Source organism: Nicotiana tabacum, chromosome 20 (genome assembly GCF_000715075.1).
Source record: "Nicotiana tabacum cultivar K326 chromosome 20, ASM71507v2, whole genome shotgun sequence".
Taxonomy (NCBI): Eukaryota; Viridiplantae; Streptophyta; class Magnoliopsida; order Solanales; family Solanaceae; genus Nicotiana; species Nicotiana tabacum.
Genome location: NC_134099.1, coordinates 39,143,889 through 39,165,499, shown reverse-complemented (window position 1 = coordinate 39,165,499; position 21,611 = coordinate 39,143,889). Strand labels below are relative to the sequence as shown.

General features: G+C 39.8%; 1 protein-coding gene across 1 annotated transcript; it reads left to right on the top strand.

The window, feature by feature from the left end:
• The first annotated feature begins 20,166 nt into the window (after nt 1–20,166).
• LOC142174349 (secreted RxLR effector protein 78-like) lies at nt 20,167–20,637 on the top strand. The gene has a single exon (XM_075240131.1). The coding sequence runs from the start codon at nt 20,167–20,169 to the stop codon at nt 20,635–20,637; it is 471 nt and encodes a 156-aa protein (XP_075096232.1).
• The last annotated feature ends 974 nt before the right edge of the window (nt 20,638–21,611 follow it).

The window sequence follows — 21,611 nt, the reverse complement described above, 5'->3', positions numbered from 1 at the left end:
ATACCGATCTACAAGACTCTACTAAACATGCTTGTGACTTGTAACACCTATGAACCTAGAGCTCTAATACCAACTTGTCATGACCCCAATTTCCTTCGTAGGATGTCGTGATGGCACCTAGTCTCTAAGACTAGGTAAGCCTAGCATACAAGTATAATTTAACTAAAATAGTAGTCAAACTTTCAATCTAACCAATATCTATCATAAAATGGACTCTGCAACTCAACTGTACAAAACTCCCAAAATCCGGTGATACCGAGTCACAAGCTCTATAAGATTATACTGAACATCCCTATACAACAGTATCTATAAAAAGGAAAATAAAATAGAACTATATAGAGGGTGACTCTGAGGCCTGCAGATGTCGGTAGGTATACCTTGAAGTCTCCGATCCAAGCTCGACTCACTACTGCCTAGGCTAGTATGAAGTACCTAGATCTATACAAAATGATATGCAGAAGCATAGCATGAGTACACCACAACAGTAGCCAATAAGTATCAAGCCCAACCTCAGTAGAGTAGTGACGAGGTCGGTCAAGACACCTACTAGAATAAATAAATAAATTGAACATGTATAGCATAATATGATAATGTAAACAAGGGAAATGATACAAGAAAGATATATAACAAGAATAGCTACACTAAGGCTAAGGCAGTTAAGGCATCATGGAAAAAACATGTAATAAGAATGCCAAGGAAATGATGTAACCAAAACACAAGTGATGCAAATGAAAGGTATCAACAAGAATCACTATCGAGGTACTACCTTGTAGTCTTATTTCAAAAATAAAATCACAATCTTTCTTATATCACTGCGGGAGCCTTACATTTAGTTTTGAAAATAATTTTCCCGAAATAGCTACCCTCGTTTTAGCCCACCTTGTCACGCAACGTGGCTTCAAGTTGTTCCCCTACTAGAAACACGCGTATCAAGCCCACCTTATCTCACTGCATGAGTTTCAACCCCAATCCTTATACCACCACATGCGTATCAATATCACAACATATCACAAGTCGCACCTTAAGTGCCTAATACCACAACTTGCCAAAGAAGTCAACAATGATAGTGTTTCCACAATAAATAGCCCATGACTCAACCACAATTTGTACAAAAGTCTCAAAAATAGCAACCGAAAGTGAATAACTCAACAATAATGGTATTTCAACAAATTTACAACTTTGTCCCAATGTGAATCACAACCTTTATAACTTCAACACCAAAAGTCAACAATAAGATATTCCAAGAAATCACGACTTCAAATAAAGGAACTCAACGGTTAAATAATGAATAAGGATTTGAGAGAACAATAACTTCATCTAAGCATGTAAAGGCAATTAGCAAGTAAGAGATAAGACAAGTATTAACAATGTCAAGTAAAGCATGTGAAGATAGACTAATGATGATGAGTATAACATGTTGTGGCAACTCTATTAAAGGCATGAAAGGATTCTACATAACTAAAACTGGTTAATTACCAAATTTAGCCCGTGTACACACTCGTCACCTTGCGTACACGGCTTCCACATACCAAAATTAACACAAAAAAAACCCCAAATCATAAGGATTAATTCCCCCACACAAAGTCAAGAAAGTCATTTGACTCAAAACACGCTAACTCAATCCACTAGTAAGCCATGTTTGCGATTATCCAACTTCAAGCCATCAGCCACATCTACGGCACCGGACCTACGGAATTTCCATCGCAGGTGCGGCCCTAACTTAGGCCTATCTCCCTTAGCTTCTATGGATGGATGCTCGCTTTTGCGAGCCCTCTTCTGCAGAGACTCGACCGCACCTGCGGTACTTCACTAGCCCCTCCAGTTTCGCTTCTGCAAAAGAAATGTCGCACCTACAAATGTGCATCTCTGCCCAGCTGTCCGCACCTGCGACCTTGGCCTTCGTTGCACCTTTCTGCTTTTGTGATATGAAAACTCGCACTTGCATGTTTGCACATGCGGCCAAACCTTCTACAACTACGATAACACCGGAATAACAGCAGCTTCAGCAATTCAACCAAGTCCAAAATGATCTGATTCATCCCCAAGACCCCCGAGACCCCGTCTGAATGCAACAACAAGTTTCAAAACACATAACGGATCTACTCGAGGCCTAAATCATATCAAACAACATAAATTCTATGAATCGCAACCTAATACAAGCCTATTGAAACTATGAATATCTGACTTCCAAAACTAGTATCGATTCATATCAAAACAAATTCGATTGACCTCAAATTATGCACACAAGACATAAACTACATAATAGACCTATTCCAACTTCTGAAATCAAAATCTGAACCTGATATAAATAAAGTCAACTCATGGTCAAACTTCTCAACTTTCCAAACCTTCAACTTTTTAACTTCCGCCAATTCAAGCCGAAACAACCTACGGACCTCCAAATCAATATTTGGACATGCTTCTAAGTCCAAAATCACCATATGGAGCTATGTGAATCTACAAAACTCCATTCAGGAGACGTCTACACCAAAGTCAAACTTCAGTCAACTCTTTCAACTTAAGGACTAAGTGTCCCATTTCACTTTGAAACTCACCCGAAACCAAAATCAAACACCCCGAAAAGTGACATAACCATAATATAATATAAAAGAGTCAATAAATAGGGGAACTAGGCTAAAATACTCAAAATGACTGGCCGGGTCGTTACACCTCAACTATGGACTATGTTTCATCATGAATCGGGAGATTGCATTAGGTGTTAGGTTCGATGAGGTGGTTGATAATGCTAGATTTCTAGAGCATATTCACGGCCAAAAGAATAAGGAGAGGGGGCCAAGAGGCCTCGTGGTTTAGGCGGTTTCAAGTGGTGGTTCTTCTAGAGAATAGTCCCATCACAGCAAATGGCGTCCTTATAAGCCCGCTCAGATGGATTGTCTGGTGCACCGTGGTGAATCAGTTAGCAATGGTTCCTACAGTGCTCATTCAGGCTAGTCATCATTCAGTGCATTACTAATATAGAGTTCTTACCATGATCCATCTTCCTAGGTTTCTACAGACTGTTCCTCAGGTTATTAAGGTTAGTAACCCGTCAGGAGGGGTTGCTACGAGTGCGGAGATTTGAGTCATCTCAAGGAGATTGCCCCAGATTATTGTATAGGTCCCCATAATAGATATCCAATGCTATGAATTCCGTACCAATTACTTCACCACCCACTCACCTATCTCGGGGTAGGGCTTAGGTAGCTAGAAGTTGCCCTAGAGGAGGAGGTCGATCAAGTAGCGGTCAAGCTCGATGCTATGTTTTCCCTGCCAAGCTAGAGGTGGTTGGTTCAGACGCAATGATCACATGTATTGTTTTAGTGTGCCACATGGATGCCTCAATATTATTTGACCATGGTTCCACTTATTCATATGTATCATCGTATTTTGCTCGTTATTTGGATATGCCTCGTGAGTCCTTAGTTTCGCCTGTTCATGTATCTACACCAATGGATGATTCTATTGTTGTGGATCATGTGTATCAATCGTGTATGGTGACCATTGGGGGATTGGAGATGAAAGTTGATCTCTTATTTCTTAGTATGGTTGATTTTGACGTGATTCTACGCATGGATTGGTTGTCCCCATATCATGCTATTCTGGATTGTCACGCTAAGACTATGACGTTGGCGATGCCGAGATTACCTATGATCGAGTGGAGAGGTTCTCTGGACTATGTTCTCGGTAGGGTGATTTCGTATCTGAAGGCCCAACGGATGGTTGGTAAGGGGTATTTGGCATATTTGGCTTTTGTGAGGGATGCTGGTACTGATACTCCTACCATTGATTCTATTCTGATAGTGTGAGACTTTCTGGATGTGTTTTTTGTAGACCTATCGAGTATGCCACCCGACAGGGATATTGATTTTGGTATTAAGACATTGATTTTGGTATTGACTTGATACTGGGCACTCAGCCCATTTCTATTCCTCTATATTGCATGGCACCAGTACAGTTGAAGGAATTGAAAGAGCAACTTTAAGAGCTTCTTGATAAGTGGTTCATTAGGCCTAGTGTTTCGCCTTAGGGTGCACCAGTTTTGTTATTGAAGAAGAAGGATGGTACTATGTGGATGTGCATCGACTACAGGTAGTTGAACAAAGTTACAATTAAGAACAAGTACCCTTTGCCACACATTGATGACTTATTTGACCAGCTTCAAAGAGCTAGGGTGTTCTTTAAGATTGATTTGAGATCTGGGTATTACCAATTGAAGATTCGAGACTCTGATATTCTAAAGACGGCATTCAGAACACGCTATGGTCTTTAGGAGTTCCTCGTGATGTCTTTTGGGTTGTCTAATGCCCCAGCATCATTCATGCATCTGATGAACAGTGTATTCCAGCCATATCTTGATGTAGTTCTCATAGTGTTAATTGATTGTATCCTGGTGTACTCACGTACCCAGGAGGAGCATGAGCAACATCTAAGGATTGTACTACAAGCGTTGCGGAAAGAGAAGCTTTATGCTAAAATTTTCAAAGCATTAGTTTTGGCTCTGTTCGGTGGAGTTCTTGGGGCACGTTGTGTCCAGTGAGGGGATCAAGGTGGATCCGAAGAAGATTGAGGCAGTTTAGAGTTGCCTAGACCGTCTTCATCTTCTATGATTCGGAGATTCCTTGGCTTGGCCGGATATTATCGCTGCTTCATGGAGGGTTTCTCGTCCATTGTTGTGCCTTTGACCAGGTTGACCCAGAGCGTGCCCCATTCAGGTGGTCCGATCAGTGTAAGGAGAGCATTTAGAAGCTCAAGACTGCCTCTACTACAACTCCAATTCTACTTTTGCCTTTAACATTGGGTTCTTATACAGTATATTATGATTCTTCTTGGATTGTTATTGGGTGTGTCTTGATGCAGGAGGGCAGAGTGATTGTTTATTCTTCACGCCAGTTGAAGCCCCTTGAGAAGAACTACCCCGTTCATGATCTAGAGTTGGAAGCTATTCTCCATACATTGAAGATTTGGAGGCATTATCTCTATGGCGTATCTTGTGAGGTATTTATAGATCATCGGAGCCTTCAACACTTGTTCAAGCAAGAGGATCTAAATTTGAGGCAACGAGGGTGGTTGGAGTTGTTAAAAGTCTATGATATTACCATTTTGTATACCGGGAAGGCCAATGTGGTGGTTGATGCCTTGAGTAAAAAGGTGGTCAGCATGGGTAGCCTTGAATATATTTCTGTTGGTGAGAGGCCGCTTGCATAAGATGTTCAGGCCTTGGCCAATCAGTTCGTGAGGATAGATGTTTTAGAACCTAGTCAGTTCTAGCTAATGTGGTTTATCGGTCTTCTTTATATGAGCGCATCAGAGAGCGTCAATATGACGATCCCCATTTGCGTGTCCTTAAAGACACAATTCAGCACAGTGATGCCAAGGAGGTTTTTATTGGAGATGATGTGGTGTTGCAGATGCAGGGTCGGATTTGTGTGCCCAATGTAGATGGGTTATGTGAGTTGATTCTTGGGGAGGCCCACAGTTTGCGGTATTCCATTCATCTGGGTGTCATGAAGATGTATCAGGACTTAAGGCAACACTATTGATGGAGGAGAATGAAGAGAGATATAGTGAAGCTTGTAGCTCGATGCTTGAATTGTTAGTAGATGAAGTACGGGCATCAGAGGCCAGGCGGTTTTCTTCAGAGGCTCAACATTCCTGAGTGGAAATTGGAGCGTACCACCATGGACTTCGTAGTTGGTCTCCCACAGACTTTGAAGAAATTTGATTCTATTTGGGTGATTATGGATTGATTTTGACCAAGTCCACTATTACACCCCATGTTTTCGTATGTGAGAGTACGTCATAAGTCAATTGATGCAAGCTCACAAATGATATCATCTTGGAAAGCACATAAAGTAATTTAATCATGTTACCATGGATGTTACAAATATTTAAGATCATGGATAACAAGTGCCAAGATGGTTGAAAAGCTTAAAAGCTAAATAAATTAAAGAAAATAAATTTTGTCGAATGTCAACAAGTTGGGAATGTTATAACATGTACTTTTGGGTTGATATTAGGGTTCTTAACATGATAAGGAGGTTATGTTATGAGTTATTTTAGTCTTTGTATAGTTTTGTATTACATTTTGAATTCAAGCGAGTCGTGGAACAAAAGTTGGCAAAGGTCATCACAAGTTACATTTATAAATATGTTGAAAATTAGGTCAAATGTAGCTGAGCATTTCTCCCAATTTACATGGAATTACGTACGAGATGATCGACCTACCAAATTGAATATATATGAGTCTAGTTTCCAATGGGGTAAACCATTCATTGATACGACATTGGAATAGAGAGATATTCACGTTTTCGCGAGACTGCGTAGAGTGGTAGGTGACAAGTAGGTGCATCACCTACTTGCCAAAAGGAGGGGCCTCAATTAAAAGCTCAAAAGTCGGCAAAATAACCCTTTTAAGGGCTGATTTCCTTTAGATATTACACTCATAATAGATCAAAAAAATCAGATGTACACCCCATCAAAATCCTCCCAAAAATTCAATACAAAACCCTAAATAATTTTCTCTTCTTTTCAAGTTCTAGTTGGAGAAAACCCTAAGGGTTGAAGAATCAAGATAGGAGCTGAGACATTAACCAAATATGGTAAGTATACTGACCTTTTGCATCCATTTTTTCTGCTCTAAAAGTAGAGAAATTCATTCAATAATTGTAAGAACTCGCAGGATGGTGATCGGAAGCCGTGAGTTCGAGTTGTTTAACTTGTAGTGGACTATTTTGTGGGATGTTTCATGTTGCTGTTGGGTTGTCTCTTTAGCTGCGGTTTTTGTGGAGTTTTGGAGTAGAAAGGGTGTGGAAAAATACCACATAATGGCAGTGTGGTTGGCTGGTCGTCGTCGTTATATTTTTGGGTTGTTTGACACTACTATGGTTGTCGTTTTGTGTATGGAGTGATTGGGGTATGTTGGGCTGTTTTGTGGTATTTTTCGATGGATATAAGGTTGGAGAATGATGTATATATGTTGTTATTGTTGTGTTCTCGCATTTTTGGTGTTATGTCGAATTAGGAGGAAGTAAAGATATAGGGGAGATGATGCCCGTTTTGTTACAAAATAAGCTTGTCATTTGTTGTGTGATAGTTGTACCTTCCATAACTTGATGATACTATTGTTATCATTGTGGTAGATTAAGGTGCAACAAGATGAGTTTAACGTGGTTATTGGACATATTGTGATAAGGTATGTTAAGGCTAAACCCTTTTTCATTTTGGCCTGATCCAGTAACTACATGTGTTTGACAACGCAACATAAAGAGAAGTTCATATTCCTGAATTTATGTAAATTTTCCTAGTCTCATAAGTTACAACATTATCCCTTATCGGGACTTCATATTCAGTTTAGTTTTGTCTTCTTTCAGCCAAGAGAGAAGAGAGTCTATATATATACAATATTACAGTATTTTCACTACCATTGAGCTATAATCGATTGGTAGGCCCCTATTGGTCAACCTCTGATCAGATGGTGAGTTATATACCGAGCCTAATATGGCCGAGTGCCTATGAGCAAACCCAAAATGACCGAGATACAGAGCCTAGTACGGCCGAGCGCCTATGAGCGAGCCTAATACGGTAGAGCAATTACACATACCGAGCCTTATAAGGCCGGACAACTATTTTACTTACTATATTGAGAGGGTTGAGTCAGTATCAGTAGGTAAGCATATCTTCAGATTATCTTTGACTCCCAGTTACTTTCAGTTATTATATTATCAGTTCAGTTTTAGCTTTCAATTATTTTTTTGCCTTTACATACTCGCTATATTATTTCATACTAACGTCCTTTTTGCCGGGGATGCTGCATTTCATGCCTGCAGGTCCTCATTGACAGTTAGACGGACCCTCCCAATAGACAGAGTCAAACATCAGCTTGGTTGGTAAGCTCCACTTCCTCGGAGTTACCAAGTCTAGACCTTGGAGTCTTTTTATATATACAGATGTGATGGGTAGGTCGAGCCCCTATCCCGACCATGGTACAGTGTAGTTATCTCTAGAGGCTTGTAGACGAGTCCTGTATATTTTACATATCAGTAGATTTTCATGGCGGCTTCATCATCCTCCATAGTTATATATATATATATATATATATATATATATATATATATATATATATATATATATATGTCAGCTTTTGGGTATGTTTACCCCACATATGAGAGAGATGTTATTTTCAGACAATTCAGAATATGGCCTCATCGGCCTAAGTTGAGGGTTACCCCTCTAGAGTTCAAAGTTACAGAATTGTACGCTCGGGCCGAGTATGGCATCGGGTGCTAGCCACGCCTCTTCAAGTTTTGGGGCGTGAGATCTACGCACTTCATTCTAGTGGGGACTACCTGTTCTTCAGAGCAGTTGGTTGAGATCTATATCCGCGAGATTATTCGCCTATATAGTATGCCGGTGTCCATTATTTCAGATCGGGGCATGCAGTTCACATTGCAGCTTTGGAGAGCAGTGCAGCAAGAGTTAGGCACATAGGTTAAGTTGAGTACAACATTTCACTCTCAAACGGACGGACAGTCCGAGCGCACCATTCAGATATTAGAGCATATGCCTAGATTTTAGGGGTTCTTGGGATCATTTTCTACCGCTTGCAGAGTTTGCCTACAACAACAACAACTGCCAATCGAGTATTCAGATGGCTCTGCATGAGGCCTTGTATGGAAGGCAGTGTCGGTCTCCGGTTGGTTGGTCTGAGCTGCGCGAGGTAGGCTATTGAGTTTTGACTTGGTTCAGGATACTTTGGAAAAGGTTAAGTTGATTCAGGATCGGCTTTGCACAGCACAGTCTAGACAAAAGAGTTACGTTGATCGGAAGGTTCGTGATGTTTCCTACATGGTGGGAGAGAAGGTATTTATTAGATTTCACCCATGAAAGGTGTTATGAGGTTCGGGAAGAAGGGAAAGTTGAGCCATCGGTATATTGGCCCTTTTGAGGTGCTTGAGAGGATTGGAGAGGTGGCTTACAAGCTTGCATTGCCACCTCGTATATCGATTGTTCACCCAGTACTTCATGTTTTCAAGCTTTGGAAGTATTTCGGTCCCATGTTTTCGATTTCATCATGGTTCAGTTAGACGGAGATTTGACTTATGATTGGAGCCGGTGGCCATTTTGGATCGGCAGGTTCGGAAGTTGAGATCAAAGAATATAGCTTCAGTGAAAGTACAGTGGAGAGATTAGCCAATCGATGAGGCTACTTGGGAGGCTGAGCGGGAGATGCAGAGCATCTATCCACACCTATTTGAGGCTTCAGGTATGATTCTAGACCCGGTCAAGGACGAACATTTATTTAAGAGGGGGAGAATGTAACGACCTTGTCAGCCATTTTGAGTATTGTAGCCCTCTTCCCCCCCATTTATTGCTTATTTTATGTTTGTTTGTTATTATGTGACTTGCCTGGTGGTTGGTTTGGTTTCAGGGATGTTTGGAGTGAATTGGGACACTTAGTCCCAAGGTTGGAAACCTAAGTTGAAAGAGTTGACCCGATGTTGACTTATGAGTAAAGGACTCCAGAATGGATTTTTGATGGTTCCAATAGCTCCGCATGGTATTTTGGACTTAAGAGTGTATCTGGGTATTGATTTGGAGGTCCGTGGATGGTTTTGGCTTGATATGACAAAAGTTGGAAAAATGAAGGTTTGAGAGTTGAGAAGTTTGACCAAGAGTTGACTTTATTATTATCGGGCCTGGATTTTTGTTCTTGAAGTTGGAATAGGTTTGATGCGTCATTTATGACTTGTATGCAAAATTTGAGGTAAATCGGAATTGGTTTGATAGGTTTCGACATTGGTTGTAAAAGTTGGAAATCCATTAGTTTCAATAGGCTTCAATTGGGGTGTGATCCATATTTTTGATGTTGTTTGATGTGAATTGAGGCCTCGACTAAGTTCATATGATATTTTGGGATGTGTTGGTATGTTTGGATGGGGTTATGGGGCCCTCGGGAGTGATTCGGATTGGAATCGGATTGATGTTTGGACTTGAGGAAATGCTGAAGAATTGCAGGTGTGGTGCGATCGCACCTGCGAAGAATTGGTTGCAGGTGTGCGACCGCAGAAGCGGTTAGAGCATCGCAGGTTCAAAATGTGCTAGGGTATGCTCAGGTGCGAAGAGGTGTCCGCATCTGCGAGCTCGCATATGCGGGAGGTGGAGCGCAAAAGAAGAGTGCTGAATGGTTTGGTTTTTCGTAGAAGCGGGTGTTGTCGTGCAGGTGCGCGTGCCCAGAAGTGCATGTTTGATCGCAGAAGTAGAAGTTGGCTAAAAGGTCTCAGGTCGTAGATGTGGCCACCTTTCCGCAGAAGCGGGACCACAGAAGTGGTTAAGTGACTGCGGGTGCGGAATCACTGGTAGAAGGTTTAAATATAAGGGTTTCGTGATTTCTCTCATTTTGGACTTTGCAAGTTCGTCTAGTGACAATATTTGGAGAGTTTTTCACCAAGATTGAAGAGGCAAATGACTTTTAATCATTATTATTCATTAATATTGAGTATCCATTGAATTTTCCACCTAGATTATGTGTTTTTGAGGTGAGATTTGCGAAATTTTGGACTAGGAATTGGAGAGTGAGATTTGAGGGTTTGACGTTCGATTTGTGGTCGGAAATGGATGATTTTGGTATGGTTGGACTCGTTGTTAAATGGGTGTTCGGATTTTGTGAATTTTATCGGGTTTCGAGGCGTGGGCGAGGGATTCACTTTTCATTTTTGGTTAAAGATATTAACTTTATCATTTAGAATCAATTCCTATAGCTTTTATTGATAGTATTTCGTTATTTTTGGCTAGGTTCGAGCCTCTCAGAGATTGATACACGTGGGAAGGTCTTGCTAGCGGAGTGATCTGATTTGCTTGAGGTAAGTATCTTATCTGAACTTAATTGAGGCACTAGTTACCTAAAGTATTGTGATAGCTACGTGCTATTAGGTGCATACATGTGTGGGGTTGATCCCATGTGCTGACACCGGGGGTGTTTATTTATGTTCAGGGTGTGCTCAGGTTATAATAAGCCTAGAATTGACTGTTAAACGTTAAGCTATGATGCTTCGCACATTTGCGACATTTTTATGAACTATTTGAGCCATGTTTGAGGCCATATAGGGGTCTAATACCCGAATGAACTGATAAATGTTATTCTCCGATGAAATTGCCAGTTTGATCTATGATAGTACACCTTGCACATGCCTACACTATAGCATGTCGTTTATAACTGTCAAGAAGCAAGAGATTTGTTATTCATTCTTACATACATGTAAACTTATTTATTTGCTCATGTATGATATGATTGGACTGGGTGCTTGTGACCACGATGGGCGGATTGTGTTGTTGTGCCTATGGCCATGCCCCGCAGATTGTGTTGTGTCTGTGACCATGCCGAGTTGTGTTGTTATACCTGTGACCACGCCGGGCGAATTTTACTGTTATGCTTGTGACCACGCTGGGCAGATTATGATTTGATGGTTCCAATAGCTTCAAATAGTGATTTTGGACTTAGGCGTATGTCCGGATTTGGATTTAGAGGTCCGTAGGTTGATTTGGTACATTTTGTTGAAAGTTGAAAAGTTGAAGGCATGGAAGGTTGAGAGGTTTGACCGAGAGTTGACTTTATTGATATCGAATTCGTATTTCGGTTTCGAGAGTTGGAATAGTTCCGTTGTGTCATTTATGACTTGTGTGCAAAATTTAAGGTCAATTAGAGTTGATTTGATATAGTTCGACATGAGTTTTAGAAGTTTAAAGTTCAGTAGTTCATTAGGCTTGAATTGATGTGGGATTAATGGTTTTAGCGTTATTTGATGTCATTTAAGGCTTCAAGCGATTTTATATTGTGTATTAGAACTAGGTAAGTTTGGATGGGGCCCTGGGGATGTTTCAGAGGGCTGTCGGATCATATTTGGAATTAGAAGAATTGCTGAAGATTTGCAAGTCTAGTGCAATCGCACCTGTGAGAATGTGGCTACAGGTGCGAGGCCACGGAAGCGGCCTGGTGGTCGCAGAAGCGAAGCCTCAGGGGATGTCCGCAGATGCGGATCTTGGACCGTAGGCGCGGGCTTGTGTGTGCAGGTCTAGAAGATGAGTTGGGCAGGAAAGTTTGCAGAAGCGAATGAAGGTGCACATATGCGCGTCCGCAGGTGTGATGGCATAACTGCAGAAGCGGATGGTCAAGGATTAATGAAGTTCCGCATCTGCGATGGAATTTCTGTAGATGCGGCATTGCAGGTGCAACTATTTTGACCGCAGATGCGGTTTTGTTGGACATACTACATATGTCAAGGTTTTGAGTGTTTTTCTCATTTTTGGATTTGTGAAGCTCAATCTAAGGCGAGTTTTGGGAGATGTTTTGCTTCAATTGAAGTGGTAAATGAGGTTTAATCACTTTTGGTGTTAGATATTGATTATCCATTAATTATTACACCTAATTTTCATGAATCTAAGGTGAGATTTGAGAGATTTTGGTCTATGTTATTGGAAAGTGAGATTTGAGGATTTGAGGGTCGATTTATGGATGGAATTGGATGAAATTAATATGGTTGGACTCGTAATTGAATAGGTATTCAGAATTTATGAATTTTGTCAGGTTCCGGAGAGCGGTCCCAGGGTTGCCTTTTTGGTCTTGACTTATTCATTTGAGTTAAAGATCTTAACTTTATCTTTTGGAATCACTTCCTACGGCTTTTATTGATGGTATTAAGTTAATTGACAAAATTCGGACTGACCTTAGGTTGATTCGCAAGGAAAGGCTCCTTAGGTTTATTTATGATAGCTACGTGCTATAGGTGAGCACATATGTGGAGTTTGAACCCATGTGCGAGCACCGGGGTATTTATCCATGCTCAGAATAGTGCTTAGCCTATAATATGCCTTGTATTGATTGTTAATATTTAACCTATGATATTTCTCATATTTGTAACCTTGTTGTGAACTATTTGATCCATGTTTGAGATTACATAAAGGCGAAATCCCTGAATGAACTTGATAATTGTTATTTCTGTGGTGAAATTGCTGATTTGAGCTATATTAGCATACTTTACACATGTCTACACTTTAGCATGTCATTGATACCAGTCTAGGAGTATGAAATCCTATAATCATTCACCATATACATGTGTTCTTGTATACTTGCTTTAGTGTGATATGATTTAGACGGGGTGCCTATGAACACGTTGGGCAAATTATGTTGATATTCATATGACCACGTCGGGCGGATTGTATTGATATGCTTGTGATCACGACAGGCGGATTGTGTTATTATGCTTGTGACCATGCCGGACAGATTGTACTATTATGCATGTGACCACGTTGGACGGATTATGATATTGAGCGTGTGACCACACCGGGCTGGTAGCACATTGAATTGGTCGTGCATGCATGTAGATATGGATCCATCCCTCTAGGGTCACCCTCTCATGTGCCATGTTGATGGTATTCACGTAGATTTGAGAAAAACTGATCACTGGTTTGGTACGGATATGGAATATTGATGATAATCTGGCCAGTATTTGTTTTGGATTTTGCATTTCATCTTTATATGCTGGATCATTAACTGAATAAAGTACCTGAGTAATTTTGCACACACGCAAATGGCTCTTTCTATGCGTTATCACATGACTGTTCTTTAATTGTGTTTATAATTCATTCTTCTTTTTCCTCGCCAAGGTTATTTATGATACTTGTTGAGTACATTAGGGGTTGTACTCATGCTACATTCTACACTTAATTGTGCAGATCCAGGTGTCGGGACTAGTTAGTAGTACCGGGGTTGTGTATTAAGCCGAGCAGCAAGAACGAGGTAGAGCTGAATTCTCGTCCGCAATCTTGACGTCTCTTTTCTTATATATTGTTGTCTTTATTTCAGATAGTACAGTAATTGGTTATTTCAGACTTGTATTTCTGTATTAGATCTCATGACTCTGTAGTTACCAGTTATAGGAGTTTATTATGATATGGCATTATTATGTTATGTTAAGGTTTCAAATTTATGTTAATTCTGTAAATCCTGCTTTTATGGTTCTTTATAATTATATCCAGCTTTCCTAGCAAGAGTGTTCGGCGCCATCATGATGGGTTGGGTTTTGGGTTGTGACAATCCCAAAGAAAAGGGCACGCCATTCAGATGAAAATATTTGATGCAACCTCTGGTAAGTTGCTGGAAACTAAGACTTTCAAATATAAAAATATTTTTTTGATACAATTAGAGTTCATAAATAGAAAAAACAACACTTGATACTTATAATAAGGCTATACTAACATTTCATCCAGTTTTTTCGAGGCTCAATCCGCATAGAACCACCCCATCCATTGCAAAAAGAAAGGCGGGGCCCAGTGCTATGGAAATTTGTATCAACTTGGACACGAACTCCAATCAAGGACCAACTTGTCAAAAGCGGCCCCCATTTCAGGAAATCAAACCCCGAACAGCACAGACCCAAAATTTGCTTTTGGGGTTTAACGCAAGATCCAGTATTGCCCCACAACAACACCCCTAAGTCCATTATAGGGGCTCAAATTTCACAATAAAAGTTATTACACTAGATACATAACACATATCCATCCCCAACCCGATAGTCAAGAAATCCCACCACAATCTATGGCTAATCAAGTGCAAGACCTACAAAACCATCATACCCTCTTAGGTGATATGACACTTTCTGTCGCGTTCATAGGGATTTGCAATTATTTTCATATCCCTGTTATTAGTCGCAACTACTAAAGATGTCCAGAAAGAAATTTATTTTAATGCAAATTTAGGATCTGCCATCATGGCTTCTTTGTCAAAATCAGCCACACAACTTCCTAAGAGACACAGCAAAAAGAACAAAAAAATATCTTATTCCTAGCCACCACCAATTACCATTACCACCATACCCTTACTGTTGGACCACACACCAGCATTGTGGCTGGAGCTAGGGTTATAGGGGCCATGACTGACTTACAATTTCCTCATGGGTAACCCGCCAGTGATACTCATCATCCAAAACCCAGCCTACCGGGCACGAGTAACAATGGAAGCGATAAATCAGGGGTTGGCGAACTTTGGAACCTAGCTATGGCACACAGTGATTTTGCAGAGTATCGATCAAAGCAACCACCACAACATCTCATTGCAGATGGCCAACAATCTCATGTAATAGACTTTTCTCTCGATTCTTTTCTTCCCGAACCTTATAATGGAGGATCCAGCAATAACCCGCAACTTTACTATGGTGGACCACCAGGCTCAACAAAAGCTTCTTGTTAAATTGCAATAAGGGTGAAAGCACACTTATCCCTAAAAAATATCAAAAAAAATAAAACTTTGACGGGTCACTGGCCCCACTCACGAATATATGTGTGAGTTATGAAATTCAAGAAACTTTCGGACAAATACGTACAACGCAGAGAAATCCATAAAAGAAAGTATAATTTCCATGACTAACAAATAGCACGTCAAGCAGCTAAAATAGCAAAGTTTCTATATTCTACGCCAGTCTAGTCACATGCTAAATTATGACTTAAAGCATTTAAAGAATAACTCAAGTAATACAATTAAAACAAGATATGAGTCTAAGTCTACTCGGACATGATCAAGAATCTAGCATACGCACAGATACTCGTCACCTTATATGTGCTTAGATGTCATAACACATAGCACGTCAAATATGGCATCTACGGGGGTAAATTCCCTTTTACAAGGTTAACCTTGAGACTTATCTCACTCCGAAATCCGATAACCGGCTACAATGCTTCTCTAACGCCTCGAACCAATGCAAAACATTTCGAAACAAGTCAAAGAATGTGCAAACCAATCAAAATATACTCAAAGACTCATAATTTAACAATTAGGAATAATTCCCAACTCCACATGAGAAGGAAGAGAAGGAATAGTAATTTCGTCATCATTTTCCGGTCATAACTCCGGCGACCGGTGGTGAAATTAACCAAACTTGGTGTCAAAAGATACATATTTTCTTTATGAATAACATCCAATCGGTTTCAACGTCAGATCTATAGCCAATTTTTATAGATCTTAATTTCTTTTCCGCAAATTACTATAGCATACAGTTCTTCACTTTTTTTGCTACTGCTCAGTTCTTTGGCAATAATATTCAGCGCTACTGACTTATTGTATTGTCGATGTGATCTCTATATGGATTGTGGTTGAAATACATATTTCTAGGAGTGTGGAAGATCTGTTTCGTTCACTTGCATTTGAGCAACCTTCAGAAATACAACATTGAGAGCAGCTTCTTCTTGGTCGTTCATGGCCAAGCTGGTCGGCGACCAGCTAGCAACAATGGCTGGTCAGCCACCCCAAGCAACCTCCACCATCCCAACAACATTACATCAATACCCAAGCCCCTAGATTTTTCGAATATCCTGAAACCAGATGTGATCAATGCAGCAGGGCAAGGATCAACGACAAAACAGTCTACTATTGATCCTATACCACAGCGTCAAGTAGTCATATTACAAGGACAACCAATGGTTTATTTTACTGAAGTAGAAGTTGATCGAATGAACATGATCTAAGGCTTACAGCATGCAGTAGTTTGCAAATTCTCATATGGGTGGCCATAAATTGCTGAATTAAGACGAATTGTGCCGCAACAATGTGGAATTAAAGGTGACTGTAAGATAGGCTACCTTTGTGACAGACATGTGTTAATACGATTGTCGTTATGGCAAGACTTTGTTGAATTTTCGTCGAAGGGTGTGTATTATGTTAAAGACAAATATGGTCTGGAATACCAACTGAGAACCTTGATATATGATGCTAAATTCAAAGCAGGAGAGGAAACACCTAAGGTAATGGCGTGGATTTTGTTTCCAAATTTGTTACCAACCTACTTTGTTAAAGAATGCCTTTTTTCTTTGGCTTCTGCTGTGGGAAAGCCACTTCACCTAGATTTGGCCACGATTAATAAGACAATGCCAAGTTGTGCCAAAGTTAAGGTTTTACTTAATCTCCTAGATAATCTTCCTACGAAGGTGCGAATGGACATCCTCAATGAAACGTCAGGAACTGTTAGAACTGAATGGGTTACTGTAAGGTATGAGTACATACCAAAGTATTGCAAAGAATACAAGATACAAGGACATGACATGTTTGAATGTTGGAGAATTCACCCGGAATTAATGTAAAGCAAAAAAGACAAACAAAAGTATGCTAAAGAAGTTGTGGTTCAAAGTCAAAATGAAAATAAAATACACAAAGCCCCAATGATGATTCTTACTAGTGGAAAATTCATAGGTAATGTCAAGCATCAATGGAAGGAAGTTAGAAATAACAGAGGACAGAACAAGGGTAAACAAAGTGAGAATAATGAAGCAAACGACACTACTGGGAAGGAAATTGTTCCGGTCAATAATGAAGCAACACAACAGGTACAAACAACAAACAAATTTTCTCTGTTGGAGGTTGAAGAAGTTGCAGTTAACGAATTCAATCAATTAGATGTAGTGGAGCAGACACCTTGTCAAAACGATCTTGTACATGAGGATAATGCTTCAACCGGAAATTTGAACCCAGATGCTCATGCTGTTAATCCAAACAATAATAAGACTATGGCTTCAATCGCTGTTAACAGCTGTAATGCTACTGGAGGTGGAAAAGGAATGAATCATACAACCCAGTCATTTAATCCTGTAGCATTTAGAACAAAAGATGTTAGCAATGGGGAATTGACACCCGCTAGGGTACAGAAAAATTATCCTAATAGTGTGGTAGGTGTAAACACCTCTTGTCAAGATATCCCATCAAAAGACACAAGGGTAGATGTAGAGTTGGCCCAAAATGCAAACGAAGTAAATACAACTGATGCAATAACAAGGCAGGAAGAGGAGATAACCAGTGACAATGACCAAGTTGAAGATACTGATTTTGAACTTTTTAAAAAGCATTGATAAAATAAAGTGGAATGGAAATAAATTGTGGTCAAACCAACCTGAGGAAGATGCAGCAGAGGGAGAAATTCCAGATGGAATGGCAAGCGACAAGGAAACAGGAGGGGAAACAAACAACGAAGAGGATCAAAGCGTCACAAAATGCTGAAATCCAGTTTTCTCCAAATGCAGAATTAATCCATGATAAAGTAAGAGTGTGTAATGATGAGGACCCTGGTGGAACAGTAGCAGGTATCAACAAGTCTGAGAAGAATAAACCAAAACAAAAGAGTGTAGAAGATAGTACTGCTAAAACAAAAAACACTGCTAAGGATCCAGGTAAGCAAGAAACAACCGTGAAGGTTGCTGTGGAGAATGTAGAAAAGGATACTGTTACATTGAACTCTGGCCAGCTACAACATGTAAATAGCTCTGCAAATAAAAAGCTGAAAAATGTGAAGAGAAGTACAGATATAATTTGTTCTAAAAATACAAAGAAAATTGACTTACCAATTGATCAGACAAATAGGGATTTGGATGAGGAGTCAACAACACAAAACTTCCTCAATGTGGCTAAGCAAGGTGATTTATCACCTAGGCACATTGAGCGGGTGAAATCTGCAGCTAAAGTAAAAAAAAAACAAGCAAAAGAAACCTTCACAGTCCCAGCAGGAGGTATACAAACTAGAAGAACACTTTCTAAATCCAAAGATCAATGATGAAGGCAATTATATGGAATGTGGGGTCTGTTAATACAATGCAGGCATTTGAAAGATTGATCACAATGCATAGACAACATCATTTTGAATTTATAGGGATTCTTGAACCTATGCAATAATCTAACAAGATGGAAAACTATAGAAGACGAATAGGCTTGGCCCAAGCAGTAGTGAATGTCTCAAACAAAATTTGGGCTTTCATTGATGAAGCTTTTAATGTGGATATTTTGTATAACACGACACAACAGATTACACTGAGATTATTCCATACAGAAACACATGTCGAGCTCACTCTCACATTGGTATATGCAAAATGTGATGTTATTGAAAGAATAGAATTGTGGGATTCACTCTATGCAATGGCTTTTGACATGACAGTACCATGGCTTGTGGGAGGTGATTTTAATGTAATTTGGGATGAGGAGGAGAAATTTGGTGGATTACCTATATCATTAAATGAGGTTGATGATTTTAGGCACTGCATCAATACATGCAATTTGACTAATTTGGGCTTCAAAGGGAGCATTTACACATGGTGGAATGGTAGATCAGAGGAAGACTGTATTTTTAAGCGGCTGGATAGATGTCTTGGTAACATAGAATTTCAACTGACTTTCCTAGGGGTGGAGGTGTCACATTTGTCTAAAATTGGATTTGACCATTGTTCTATGCTATTAAAATGTGATACTGAGTCTCTCACTATCAAGAAATCATTCAGATTTCTTAACTTCTGGGTACAACATGCATCATTTAAAGATTTGGTAAAGGAAAATTGGAAGGCTAACTTTGCTGCTAATCCTTTTGTGACCTTTAATCATAAATTAAAGAAGCTTAAGAAAGCCTTGTCTACTTGGAGTAAAGCTACCTATGGAGACATTTTTCAGAAAATTGCTAGCCTAGAAGAAGTGGTCCTAGTTCATGAAAGACAATTTGAGCTTTCTCCTACTCAAATGAACAGACAAAGGTTGTATAAGGTTCAAACTGAAATGATAAAATACTTGGCATTGGAAGAACAGTTTTGGAGACAAAAGGTCGGAATGGCTTGGTTTAAGGATGGTGATCGAAACACAAGATTTTTTCATGTGCAAGTTAATGGAAGAAGGAAAAGATTAAAACTCACCAGAATTCAAGACAGCCTTGGAAATTGGGTGGAAGAGGAATATCAGATTGCAGCAGAAGCAGTAAAATTATACCAGGAGCAATTCAGGGAAGATACAATTCCAACAACTTTTCACATAATTGATCATATCTCATCCATGGTAACTATGGAACAAAATGAGAAGTTAAACAACAACCCCACTCTAGAGGAAATCAAGCATGCAGTTTTTGGGTTGAATGGAGATTCAGCAGGAGGGCCAGATGGTTTTACTGGACTTTTCTACCAATCTTGCTGGGAGATTATAGGTGAAGACATTGTGCAGATGGTATTATCCTTCTTCTGTGGACAACAACTTCCCAAAAGTGCAACCCACACAAATTTAGTCCTGTTACCAAAAAAGAAGTCATTACCTTTTCAGACTTACGCCCGATAAGTCTTAGCAATTTTGTCAACAAAATCTTTTCAAGAGTAGTTCATGACAGAATGGTGGGTATATTACCAGGCTTAATATCAGAGGAGCAAGCAGGGTTTGTGAAGGATAGAAGCATAGTGGAAAATGTTTTGTTAACTCAGGAGATAGTCACAGATATGAAGCTCAAAACTAAAGTTGGTCCTAATGTTGTGATCAAACTCCATATGACGAAAGCATATAATAGGTTGTCATGGTTATTTCTTACTAAAGTGCTGAGGAAAATGGGATTCTCTGAAAGGTTTATTGGATTGGTATTTGATTTGGTTGGAAATAATTGGTATTCAGTTCTAATAAATGGAAAGCCACATGGTTTTTTCAAATCATCGAGGGGAGTAAAGCAAGGGGATCCATTGTCTCCGACACTTTTTATTCTGGCTGCTGAAGCTTTGTCAAGGGGATTGAATTTGCTGCATACAAACCTGTACTTTTGTGGCTTTGGAATGCCTAAATGGACCCCAAAGTCAATCATCTTGCATACGTAGATGACACCATAATCTTCAGTTCTTTTGATGCAACTTCTCTTCGACTCATCATGGAGATGCTACAAGTATATGAAAATGCATCAGGCTAGCGGGTTAATAAAGGTAAATCTGTTGTATATATTCATCACGTGGAAGATCAAGAAGTAGTAAGGAAAATGGAGAGGACTACTGGAATTGGTAGGAAGGACTTCCCCTTCACCTATCTAGGATGCCCAATTTTCTATGCTAGGAGGAAGATGGAACACTATCAAGGATTGTTGACCAAAGTCCTTGACAAATTGCAAACCTGGAAAGGTAAACTTCTATCCATTGGGGGTAGAGCAGTCTTAATAACTAATGTCTTACAGAGCATGCCCATTCACTTGTTATCCGCTGTCAATCCTCCTAACTATGTTATTAACAAGCTCCATAAGATATTTGCATAATTCTTTTAGAGTAGTTCTGTGGGTGGTACTAGTAGGCACTGGGCTTCTTGGACCAATCTGTCTATGCCATATGAAGAAGGAGGCATTGGATTTAGATCTCTACATGACGTAGCTAAGGCACTTTTATGCAAGCTTTGGTGGGTTTTCAGGACTAAACCAAGCCTCTGGAGTTCCTTTATGAGCCAGAAATATTGTAAAAAAATGAATTCTGTGGTAGTGCCCTGGAAGGGAGGTTCTCATGTCTGGAAAAAAATGATTGAATGCAGAGAATTAATTGAACATCAAATTTTCTGGCAACCTAGAATGAGCTCATCATTATTTTGGTATGACAATTGGACAGGGCTGGGTGCTTTATACTTTCTTGTTCCTGCAGATTTTGCGATTGATGATAACATACACAATGTTAGTGATGTGGGTGAGGATGGTCGATGGAATGTGGAAAGGCTATTGGAGGTCTTACCAGAGGAGTTTGTAACACATATAATTGAAAGAGTTAAGCCTCCAGTTATATCTAATGATTTAGATGTTCTTTTTGGATGCTAGAAACAA